At 38.7% G+C, this 12,857-nt stretch overlaps 1 protein-coding gene across 1 annotated transcript in view; it reads left to right on the top strand.

Moving 5' to 3' along the window:
- Positions 1–12,857, top strand: part of MELK (maternal embryonic leucine zipper kinase) — a 94,519-nt gene that overhangs the window by 29,913 nt on the left and 51,749 nt on the right. Inside the window, exons 7-8 of the mRNA XM_036736301.1 lie at positions 3,855–3,947; positions 5,627–5,725. Of these exons, the coding sequence (XP_036592196.1) occupies positions 3,855–3,947; positions 5,627–5,725 (192 nt within the window). The remainder of the gene's footprint in view (positions 1–3,854; positions 3,948–5,626; positions 5,726–12,857) is intronic.

Genomic DNA, 12,857 nt, shown 5'->3' with positions numbered 1-12,857 from the left:
GTTGCCTTTGGGCATGTAATGAAATCAGCTCCTTTATTTTCATCTTCAGAAAGGACCAACCTAGGAGCTTTTTGTATGTTCAGCTGCAACTTCATTATCAGTTTTATTGGAATTAATTAATGAATGAATGAAGCATTTATTAAGCACTTCTGTATGCAGTTCATGGCGTTGAGCACTAGAGATACAAAGGGAATAGTAGAATAGTCCCTAGTCTCAAGGAGCTCACATTGTATGGGGGCCATAACACAAATGGAGGGTTTCATCTACAAGTCAGAAAGTCAGGTCCCATGGTGCCCAAGGGGCAGCGGCAAAGCAGATGGTAATGACTCTATTTTCATGTCACTTTCACTGTTAAAATCATAATTGTCTGATGTTGAACCATTTGTGAGTGCAAGGGGTTTGTGGTGATAACTTTCTTTTCTGGGTCTTCAGTAACCATGGCTGTGGTTTCCCAGGAACAGTGGCTGGGTTGCCTCCTCACAGGGGCTGCTTCCCAGGCTGGTGCCTGGGCTGGAGGCTTGGTCATTCCTAAGGCTCTTGGGTTCAGGGTCCTGGGCTGCCCCTGAGGGGTCTGAGGGGAAGTGGTGGTGGCTGGACCTGTCTCCTCAGGATGCCTTGCTGCTTCAGTGAGCTTGCCTCGTCTACCCTAGGAGTAAGAGTTCAGCAAATACGTCAGTATAAATGTAGAGTGCTCTCTTTAGAAGTATAGCAACTTGTTTGTTGCTGGATAGAATTCTAAAATTTAAATTAATGTTTATAAAAGTTCTACAAGTCTTAGAATTTTCTGTAGCCCTTAACTATGCACAAGACTTAGGGCTGTGTGGGACAACAACTAAACCCAAAATTAAACTCGGGGGCTTCTCAGGTAGAAAGTAAAAAGTAATTTTATTACGATCCTGCGGGAAAGGGCGGTCTCCGAACCCATGGACAATCGGTAGGGAGAGGCAGCACCCATAGGGCAGAACTTTAGCTTTATACCCTAACCCCCACCCCACCACTGGCCTTTTACTCTCATTGGTGGAGTTCAGGCTTACAATCTAAACGCGGAAATTTACTACCCCATGTACAATTTAGCCAGTGCCAAACTCTTAAAAACCCTTTTATCCTTATTTGGTGAGGTTCGTGCTGGGAGTGTGTGTGTGTGGGGGTTCAGGCTGCTCTAAGTTTTGGATTCCTACAGGTCAGGTGATTGGAAACTTAGCCTAGCTGACAATCAGAAGCCCTGAGCCACCCTGAAAAGTCCCCACCCCCATTCATTCCACTCAGCTCACAGAAAGGCCGAGATCCACATTGCATAAGAGGGCTTCACCATCCTACCCACAGCCATTTTGCACTTGTTTTTGCATGTCTCAGTGTGGTGTCAAGTGACTTGGATTCCTGGATGCTATACTATCAGAGCTCGGTCTGGCATGTTATTTTAGGCTGAAAAAGCTTTGTATTTTAAATACCAGTATTTTGCTAGAGATATTACATGTTCACAAATCATGTATGCAGTACTATCACAGATGACTGAAAGGGCAGTGGAATGAGACCCATGTAAGTAGGCTATAGTTTATTTTCAGCGATTCAATTGAATAAGCATTATTTTATTGTCTATTAGCATGCAGGGTGACTGTGCGAAATGTGACATGAAAGATGTCATGCAGTAAACATGATTTACAGGAGGTGAGCTGGCTATCAAGCAAGGGTTAAGAGATGGAGAGCCTAGGTGCTTTACTGCATAATCAACTAGGTGTAGAGGAAGTTATGAAATCTAAATGGGGAGAGCCTGTAGAAAAGGATTTGTAGAAAGAAATGGGCAAGAATTACACAGAATGAGGTGTGGTTGTACTTTAGTCTCTATGGTTGAGATAATGGATCTGTTAAATATTTCTTGAGTTGGTGTGGCCAACCTGCTGATAATGATGAGTTGTCTTTTTTTTTTTTTAACACATCTTATATAGTATTAAAATGCAGTGATCACTGAAGTTAACTTCTTCTGAGTTACTTAAGTCTAATCTTGTTGCTAAATGAGACTGAAATTCTTAGTAATCGAAAACAACATTTAAAGTTTATCATCTTTCACCTTGGCCTATCAAATAGCTCATCTGTAGAAGACTTCAGTGCATTCTGTACATACTTGCCTAAGACTATTTGTAGCTCAATGTGTGTTCACTTTAAAAATTGTTATATTTAAGTTTGATTTTAAATAATGAATCACAACCATCCCTTAGATGGTTTAATATTAATTTTCCTGCATGCCTGGGTTATCTGAACCTTAAGGATGACTAAGTACATCTCTGAGGTCATAAACTCCCAGATGTTTGCCTTTCATAGATTTCCTACCTTCTTAATATAGACAACTTGGTCATTGCCACTGTAGAAGTGGCCTGAATGTGAAATGGCCAAAGCACTTATTAGCCTAATTTTTTCTTCTGTGTTGATGGTCCTGAGTGGCTGTCTTACCACTTTTCACTGCCTATATTTTATGGGTTGAAACAAAGTGAGTGTCACTGTAACCTGGCAAGTAAATATAGGAAATGTATTTGAATGGAAGTATTGATCTGAGTTTGGTCCAGATTCCCCCTCCTCCTGCCTCTCCCCACAATCCAAAACACTGAGTTGTAAGTAAAGAAGAAATTTTATGAGCAAAAAGAGTTCCCTCAATTTAAGTAGAGAAGGTTTTTGGATCTTATCAGCAGAGAACTACATGAGGTTGCTTTTATTTGGAATGGACAAAAGAGTAAATGAAAACCAGATGATTTAGAATAGTGGTCAGAAAACTGTTTAGGCCCGGGCACCCTACATGGGGAAAAGCATTGCCTGTTGGTGTCTTGGGTAGATATTACACACAGATAAAAGGAGAAGAAAGAGAGTACAGGAGAAGTGGGGAAAAGATTAGGGGAAAAGAGAAGCTCAAGTAGTTCGTAGTCTGTCCTAACAGTCATTTCGTGTACTGTAGACTGATTTATTTTTGTTTTATCTTGCTCCCCCCACCCCCCAAGATCACTTCTTGGTCTCCTGCTTCCACCTCTTGCGAAGCGTCCCGGTATATGTGCTGCTTCTACAGCAGGAGGGATTGTGTGGTGAATGTGTGAAATTATGCTGTGATAACCTCCATTGTGGCTCCTTCTAGGCCCTAGGACCTATGTGCCATTACTACCTGCTAGTCCTCTTGCTCATTTTGGTAGCATTTCAGCAGAATTTTAGATCTGGAAAGAACCTCAGAGATTAGATAGTCAGTGGTGTCAAACTCATAGAAATGGGTCACTGAAATGTACATAAGGATCCCTGCAGGCCACAGTGACTTAGTTTTAAAATATAAGACAATCTGTGTTTTATCTCATTATTTGTTTTGTTAAATATTTCCCAATTACATTTTAATTCATCTCAGGAAGCGCTCAGGACTGCTGTTGGTCTTGTGTTTGACTCTTCTGATGTCATGCAGCCTTCTCATTTTGCAGATTAAGGAACTGAGGCTGAGACAGATGGCTTGTCTTATACACAGGTTGTGGTAAAGGAGAGGTCAGGTCTTAGGTTTCCTGGTTTCTAGTCTAGTGCTAGCCTGAAATTGTAGAGCTTTTTGAATCAATGAGGTCTCTGCTTATTGAGACCCCAGAAAGTTACTTTAATTCTGTGCCCTTCCCTTCATGTAACAGGAAGAACCACTTTAACTTTGAGTGTGTCAAAGTGGCATAATCTCTGTGATTCCTGTCTTAGTCACGAGACTGAGAGGAATCTGTCCAGTTAGAATGCACTTGTCATGAAGTAGAAGCCTGACTTTTTTTCTTCCCCTTCATGCCCCCTAGTTTACAGTGTGTTCTATTCTGCTGTCTGTTGAATCCTTTATAGTTAATATTCTGTCTTTTCTACAGGGTAACAAGGATTACCATCTACAGACATGTTGTGGGAGTCCGGCTTATGCAGCCCCTGAACTAATTCAAGGCAAATCCTATATTGGATCAGAGGTATCTATGTGTTCTTCTTGTAGTTGTGTTTGTATTAAAGGTTAATGCACTATCCTGGGTTGGGTTAGCTAAGCTGGTTACGGCAGGATGCCAAGGGGATACAGGCCCTCCGTGAGCTCAGAGCAGGGAGAAGGACTTCTCTATGGCCACAGCCTTGCCATGTATTTTATAAATGACTGCCATTAAGCATTTACAAAGGAAGATTGGCCAAGAGTATGTAAACAGATCATTAGCACCACAGGGGGTGAAAGTTCAAAATGTGCATTGTAATGACACTTGGTCATTGTCCTTCCTATATATGAAGAAACCAGCTTCATTATGTGTTTTTTTTTTTAAATGTGGGAGGGAGACTTGGAGAGAAAACTTTGAAAGTTTAGTGACAAGTGTGATATTGTAAAGTTGGCCTTTTATAGAAGAGAAAGCTAGTAATAATGTAAGCTCTTCTAGTAAATTGTAAAGGCCAAGGACTGGTTTGTTTTTTGTGTCCTTAGTGTCTGAGGGCACATTGACTTTATAAATGGATGTTGAGTTGTCATTCATAGATCTGATGGGCAATCAATTCCTTTTTTCCCTAATTTATTTCAATGTGACCTTTTATATCTAGGTCACATGTCCTTTTGGAGCTTGCCTTGGTATAAGGTGTGAGGTATTGGTCTAAAAATTTCTGCCAGATTTTTGTCCAGGTTTCTCAGTAGTAGTGTTTATCCAACACTAGGCTACTAGGTTTACTTTTATGTGTTTTACTTTTTTGTGTTTCTAGGTTACGCTTGGAGCTAAACTGTTTTTTAAAGATCGTTGTGTGAACCTGTATAGACATTTTTACACTATTTTGATTTACAGACCATCCTTTGTCTGGGTCAGTCTATTGTCCTATGTCTGCAGTTACCTTTCCCTATGATATCTTTGTTCAAAACACTCCTCCTTGGATACTACCCTCATACACACACACACACACACACACACACACACATATATTCATATACACACATATATATGTGTGTGTGTGTGTGTGTGTGTGTGTGTGTGTGTGTGTGTATAACTTCCCCCATTAGGTTGTAAACTCCTTGAGGGCAGTGATTAGTTTACGTGCTTGTATTTGTATCCCTAGTGCCTGACATATAGTAAGTATGCTTAATAAATGTTTTTTTTAAACTTATTCTTTTGCTTTTTAGATACTGTTTCCTGAATTTAACATTGTTTAAAAATCTGACTCTCAGACTCTTAAGGCCTCAGTTTCCTCATTTGAAAAAAGAGAGATTTGGAATAATGGTCTCATAGTACCCTTTCAGCTCTAAGTCTAGACTCCTAATTGCTGCTTTTACTGAAAAAGAAAATGTCTTGTAGGTTTATGTTATGATTTTCTAAGATGATTGCTAATGATTTGTTATAGTATCTCTCCAGGTATTAATTTGAAACTGGTCCTATAATTACTAGGATCATCTCAGTAGTGCATATTTAAGCCATTAGATTTTTTAACATGCTTTTGACAGAGTGGAGACTTTATGTTGTCTGAAGCCTCTAAGACCTAGGAATTTATTTGAACTTCATAGTCCCAACTCCTTTATTCTTCCCATTATTCAAATAGTCCAGTGAATAAGAAATTACTTTACAGTACACAAGAAGATTTATTATTAGTCTAAAATTTGCTTTTAATGCAGTTTGGATGTTTTCTCCCTTAGGCAGATGTTTGGAGCATGGGAATTCTCTTATATGCACTACTATGTGGATTTCTACCATTTGATGATGATAATGTCATGGCTTTATACAAGAAGATCACTGTAAGTCTTAATATGGTGAAATTTAAATGAGTATTTTGTATTTTAGGCAGTTGTTTACCATTGAACACAAGTGGAAAGTGGTTTATCTAGCAGATTGTGCACACTTTGAGGGATCTGTGATCACATCTATGTGGGTACACTCTGATGGAACAGATGTAATCCATGAATACCTTCTCATCTTCTGTGACTCTTGTTCCTGTCCTTCCATAAATCTTCAGTAGACATTCCACCAGCATGCTAGGGACCTTCCTCAGGCCCTCTTGTTGCTGTGCATGTACCAGTGGACGATACAGACTTTCCATCAGTTATCCCTACCTTTTCATATGTACTCGCTTAACTCTGTTTTTCAGTCATATGTCACTTTAATAGTAGCCTTTATGCTACTTGTCCTGTGCCTCTCTATTTCCCTTTTTTTAAACTAGTTTAAAAATATATTCATATTGATATCTTTTATTTTTATATCACCTAGATTTCTCCCATGTCCCTCTTCCTTTTTCCTTCCAGAGTACCATTCCTTAGAATGAAGGATTTTTTTTTTTAAAGAAGAGGAAAAAAAATTCAACAAAGTCAATCAGTACATTGAAAAAAATCTGACAGTATATTTAGTGTTCCACACCCGTAGACCCTCCCTTTCCCCACCTCTACGAAGGTGTTGGGAGAGGTATCTTCTTATGTCTCTTCTTTGGGGCTGTGCTTGTTTGTTGTAATTTTGCAATATTTGTTTTCTGTTGTTTTGTGACTTTAACTTATGTTGTTGTAGTCATCGTGGGTATTGTTTTCCTTGCTCTGCTTCGCTTTGCATCAGTTCATTTAAGTGTTTCCAGGCTTCTCTGTATTTGTCATGTTCATTGTTTTTTTATAAAACATAGGTAATCTTTCCTTCCTTGAATGTGTCACATTTTATTTAGTTGATGAGTATCTACTTTGTTTGCAGTTCTTCGTTACCACAAAAAGTGATATAAATATTTTGGTGTATATTCTCCATTGCCTTTTGAGTAATTTTTAATTGCTCAGAGATTATGGCATTCTGTAACTTTAGTGAATCCATAAATTCCACAAGTCAAGGATGTTGATGTTGAGAAAAGGGAGCCATTTAAAAACAGAGCACATTTCCTAAATGTAATCCATCTTGCTCTCTTTTTCCTATTCAACGCAGGGACTAATCCATTGTCCATCTGCAATGCCTGTCCAAGACACGCACGCACACGCACGCACACGCGCACACACACACACGCACGCACACGCGCACACACACACACGCACGCACACGCACACATGCACACACACGCACACACACACACACACACACACACACTCACACTCTCACAGAGATAGCTCTCTACATTGTTGATCCAAATGCATTTCCTAGTTTGGACAGTCGGCATTCTTTACCTGTTTGTTGTTTTCTTGTATCAAGAGTTAGGTCCAACTTTTGAGTGAAAAAGGATCTTGCTTAGGAAGTTCCTGGACTTGATGCTGTCAGCACAGTTCCATCTACAGAAAGGAGTGTCTAGAGAATCCTACCATCTAGAGGAACTTGATTCAATTTGGACTTTACACTGACCTCCATAATGGTGGCAAATACCTTTGTCAAACATGTGGCTGCTTATGTTACGGATATTAACTAGGGGATTGCTGAAAACAGTTTCTCTATTACAGTTTTGATGGAATCTTACATGATTTTAACATATACGTAGGAGACACCTTTTAGGGTGAGAGCCATTAAGGTAGCATTTTGCTCCACTGAATCAAACTTTTTAAAAAAACCATCATGCAATCAGTACAATGGAAACTTGTATATTCTTCACTTTCCAGTCAAATGTGTTACTGTGGAGATGTGATATGCTCATTTTTTTTGGTAGTAAAGGACTGAAAATAACATACACTTTGACCTTAGAAAAGAAAAGAACACCAAAAGGAAACTAAATTCTGAGTAATTAAATTTTGATCTTGGAGAACCCTTTTTTCTCGTGGTAAAGAGATGAGAGATGACCTGTATGTGCGAAATTTTGCCTATACTATCAGATGTCCTTGTATCTGCTTTGTTATTTAATTTTTTTAACTTTCTATTATTATGAACTTGCCAGACCAATTAAAACCTTTTTCCACACAAAGAACAGAAAAAGAGGATTCTATATGACATCCTGCATCTCTATCATGCATAACATAATTTGTTTTTTATGTTTCAAATGTAACATGGCAGTTCCAATACTTCCCTGCTTGTATACATTCCCCCCTTAAACATCTCTTTGCTTCCCTCTGTGTATTTTTGCTGATTCATTGGCACTTCCTTTTTTTTAATATCACTGTTAGTACCTTTCCTCCCCCTCTTCCTGCATAAGCTTCTTCCCTGTATGAGCTTCATCCACCTCCAAGAAAAAACAACAAAACGCATAAAAACCTTTCATTGGAAAAAGACTTCTGTATTAGCCATGTCTGAAAGTGTATGTCTTATTCTGCACCTCTAATCTCTGCCAAGGGTTGGGAAGCCTGATTCATCATCAGATTGTTGGAGTCATAACTGGTAATTACATTAATCTGAGTTTTTAGGACTTTGTTTTCCTTTGCAATGTTGTAGTCATTGTGTAAATTATTTTTCTGGTTTTGCTCCTTTCATTCTGAATTAGTTCATGCAAATACTCCTAGGTTTATAAGTTCTTACAGAACACTCATATTCCACATCTTTATGTGCCATAATTTGTTTGACCATTTCCAAATGATGTACACTTGCTTTATTTCCAGAAGTTTGCTATAAAAAAGTGTTGCTCTAAATATTTTTATGAATGTGAAATCTTTCCATTTTTCTTTGATCTCTGTGGAGTATAAATTAAAGTTGTGGTATTGCTTGGCCAAAGCATAGGCACAATTTTGTGATATTTTGGTTATAGATCCAAATTATTTTCAAGAGTTGTTGGATCAATTCACAGTCTACCAACGGTGTGTCTCCTCTGCCTCCCTAACAATTTTCAATTTTTCCCCTCAACTTTACTAATTTGATGGGTGTCTGGGGAACCTCAAATGAACTCTCATTACAGTTAGGTAATCCTACTAAACCTCCCTTATCAACTTAGCATCCACTTTCACTTTCCTAAATCTTTTCTTTCTCCCTCAAATCTTTCTTGGTTTCCCCTGACCTCAGCTGAGAACCCTGCCTCGTGTGGAAACAATTGAGGCCACTCACCATGAGCTCCCTCTTTTCCCCCTTTCTCCCCTATTCTTCATCCCCATCACTCAGGTGCTTTCAGGTGGTATATTTACTCTGTCTTTCACTCCATCTCATAAGATGATGTGGCCTTACCAAGGCTAACCTCTCTATTTGTTCAAGTGACCACCATCTCCTCCAACAGATTGCTCCCTCTGTCATCCCACTCTCACGTATTTTCAGTCTCTCCCTCTCTACTGGCTCATCACTTATTGCCCACAAATATGCTTGTGTCTCCCCTCTCCTGAAAAAACCCTCACTCGAACCATTCATCCCCGCTGTTGTCCTATATTTCTTCTGCCATTTGTAGCCAAACTCCTCAAAAAGTCATCTATGATAGGCATCTCTACTTTTTCTTTTCCCTCTCCAAAGTTACCAGTGACCTCTTAGTTACTAACTCCAATGTCCTTTTCTCATTCCTCATTCTCCATGACCTTTCTGCAGCCTTTGATGCTGTTGAACCCCTCTCTTCCTTGATACTCTGTTCTCTCGAAGTTTTTGAGACATCCCTTCTTCTAGTTCTCCTCTTACTTCTCCGACTTCTTCTCTGTCTCTTTTGCTGGATCCTCTGCTAGATCATGCTCTCTAACCATAGGTGTCCTTCAGAGTTCTGTCCTGGGCCCTCTTCTCTTCTTCCTTTATGCCACTTCACTTGGTGGTCATTAGCTCCCATGGATTTAATTACCATCTCTATGCTAATGATTCTCAGATCTGCTTATCTTGTCCAAAACTCTGCTGGCCTCAAATTTTGCTTCTTCGGCTGCCATTCAGACACTTCAAATTGTTTGTCCAGTAGACATTTTAAACCCAGCATATCCAAAACAACTCATTGTCTTTCCTCCTTTAGGAGGAAGTCAAAGTTTACTTTAACTTGCCTCCCTACACACACACACACATACACACACACACTCCCTCACTCCCTTCCCTGTTACTTTAGAGGGCAACACCATCTTCCCAATTCCTCATGCTCACAACCTAGGAGTCACCTGGATTCCTCACTCTCTGTCACTCTTCAGTATTCAAGCTTTTGTCAAGGCCTTTAGATTTCCTCTTCTCAACATCTCTCTGATATGCCCCTATCTCTCCTCTGATACTGCCATATACCCCGGTGCAGGCCCTCATCACCTCATACCTGGACTACTGCAATAGCCTGCTGGTGGATTGGCCTGCCTCAAGTCTCTTCTCCACTTCATTCCATCTTCCATTCAACCACCAAAGCGATTTTCCTAAAGCATAAGTCATACCATGTTACTCCCCTACTCAATAAACTCCAATGGCTCTCCATTGCTGCCAAGATCAAATAGACAGTGCTGCATTTGATATTCAAAGTCCTTCATAACTTAGCCCCTTCTACCTTTACAGTCTTATTACACTTTTCCCTGCAATGTACTCTTTGATCCAGTGACACTGGTTTCCTGTCTTTTCCACAAACAAGACACTCCACCTCTCAGCTCTGGACATGTCCCCCATGCTCTCTCTCCTTTACTCCACCTACTGACTTCCCTGGCTTCCTTTTAAGTCCTGACTAAAATCCCATCTTTTATAGGAAGCTTGTCTCAACTCTTAATTCTAATGCCTTTCCTTTGTTAATTATTTACTATTTTCCCTATATTTGGCTTGCTATGTATATATTTGTGTTATCTCCTCCTTTATGTTGTAAGCACCTTAAAGGGAAGGATGGTCTTTTGTCTCTTTATGTATCCAAAGTCCTTAGCACTGTACTTGGCACATAATAGTGGCTTAATAAATGTTTATTGATTGATTGAATTTTTATTTCTTTTATTATTAATGCTTGGAGTATTTTTTCATATGGTTGTGGATAGTTTGCCTTTTTTTTTAAAGTTTCATGTTCATACATACATACATATATGTGTGTGTGTGTGTATAAAATCAGATATATATCAGAGAAATTTATTTAAAAGATTTTTTCCAAGTCAACTGTTTCCCTTCTAATTCTATCTGCATTGCTTTTGTTGCCACCTTTTTCAGATTGATGTCATCTCAGTTGCCTATATTCCCTCCTGTGGTACAGGAGAGGATAGCGGTCTTTTATTGGTTCCAGAATGCTTTCCCTATCCATAGTTGTTCAAGATTCCTCCTTTCTTTCTCTATTTGATTTATGACAGTACCTTTTACATATAGGTCATGTTTCCATTTGGAGATTATCGTTGTGTGTGAGCTGTTGGACTAACACTGATTTCTTCCAGACTGCTTTCTAGTTTTCCCAGCAGGTTTTGTTCAATAGTGAATTTTTACCTCAGTATTTATTTTTGTAACTGTAGTCGTAATTCCCGCTGATGACTTGGTGGCTCTAGAAATTTTGTACATGCTTTGAATGAAATTTCCATTTCTATTTCTTCCTTCTGAGGTGGATGATTTTGTGTACTTTTTTGATCTCTTGCTACTTTACTGAAGTTATTGTTTCAGTTGATTTTCAGTTGTCTCTCTAGGGTATTTTAAGTTCTTCATCGGCAAAAATGGATGCTTTTGTTTCCTCCTTACCAATACATCCACATTTTTTTCTTTTTCTTTTTTTTGGTTGCTATAGCTATTATTTTTAGAACTATGTCAAATAAATAATGGGAACATATAAACATTCTTCTTTTACCCTTGGTTTCATTAGAAAAGTTCTCTAGTGTTCCTACCTCTTTTTAAAAATAGATATTATTTATTATATTAAAAATGGACCACTTATTTTAGTTATTTTTAACATGAAGCTGCATTGTATCTTGTCAAAAAGTTTTTATGCATTTATTGATTTTTATTGTTTGGGGATTAATATTATGTGTTGTATTTGTAGTATTCCTAATATTAACCAACCTTGCATTCATGGTACAAATCAAACCTGGTCATAGTGTATACTCTTTCTAATATATACCTTTTTTGCTAATGTTTTATTCAATATTTTTGACACTTATTAAGTATTAATTGCTCTATAGCTTTATTTCTTCCTGTTTTAGGTATTAGGACCATATATATCTAATAGGAGCAATCTGTTAGCTTTGAATTTTGGCTGTGACATTCTTCAGTGTTTTCACTTTGGAGTGTTTTTCAAGTGGTCATTGGTTGATTCTGTTTTTACTTCGGTCTCTGATTCTAAATCTGGTCAATTTTCTTTTGTCACTTTTTTGTTGTTTAGGTTTTTTGTTTGGTCATGTCTTTGTGGGAGTCAGGTGATTTTTTTTTTTATTCAGTATTTTTTAGTTTTCAACATTGGTTTTCACAAGATTTTGAGTTACAAATTTTCTCCCCATTTCTACCCTCCCCCCACCCCAAGATGGCATATATTCTGATCACCCCTTTCCCCAGTCTGCCCTCCCTTCTGTTACCCCACTCCCCCTCCCCCATCCCCTTTCTCCTTACTTTATTGTAGGGCAAGATAGATTTCTATACCCCATTGCTTGTATATCTTATTTCCCAGTTGCATATAAAAAACAACTTTTTTTTTTTGAGCATTTGTTTTTAGAACTTTGAGTTCCAAGTTTTCTCCCTTCTTCCCTCCCCACCCACCTTCCTTGAGAAGGCAAGCAATTCAACATAGACCACACATGTATCGTTATGCAAAACACTTCCATAACAGTCATGTTGTGAAAGACTAATTACATTTCCCTCCATCCTATCCTGTCCCCGTTTATTCAATTTTATCCCCTTGACCCTGTCCCTTTTCGAAAGTGTTTGCTTTTGATTACCTCCTCCCCTGTTCTACCCTCCTTCTATCATTCCCTCTCTCTTATCCCCTTTTCCCCTACTTTCCTGTAGGGTAAGATACCCAACTGAGTGTGTATGTTATGTCCTCCTTAAGTCAAGTCTGATGAGAACAAGAATCATTCATTCCCCTTCACTTGCACCCTCTTCCGTTCCAATAGAATTGCTTTTTCTTGCCACTTTTATGTGAGATAATTTACCCCATTCTATCTCTCCCTTTCTGCT

Source organism: Trichosurus vulpecula, chromosome 1 (genome assembly GCF_011100635.1).
Source record: "Trichosurus vulpecula isolate mTriVul1 chromosome 1, mTriVul1.pri, whole genome shotgun sequence".
Taxonomy (NCBI): Eukaryota; Metazoa; Chordata; class Mammalia; order Diprotodontia; family Phalangeridae; genus Trichosurus; species Trichosurus vulpecula.
This window is presented reverse-complemented; position numbering and strand designations above follow the sequence as displayed.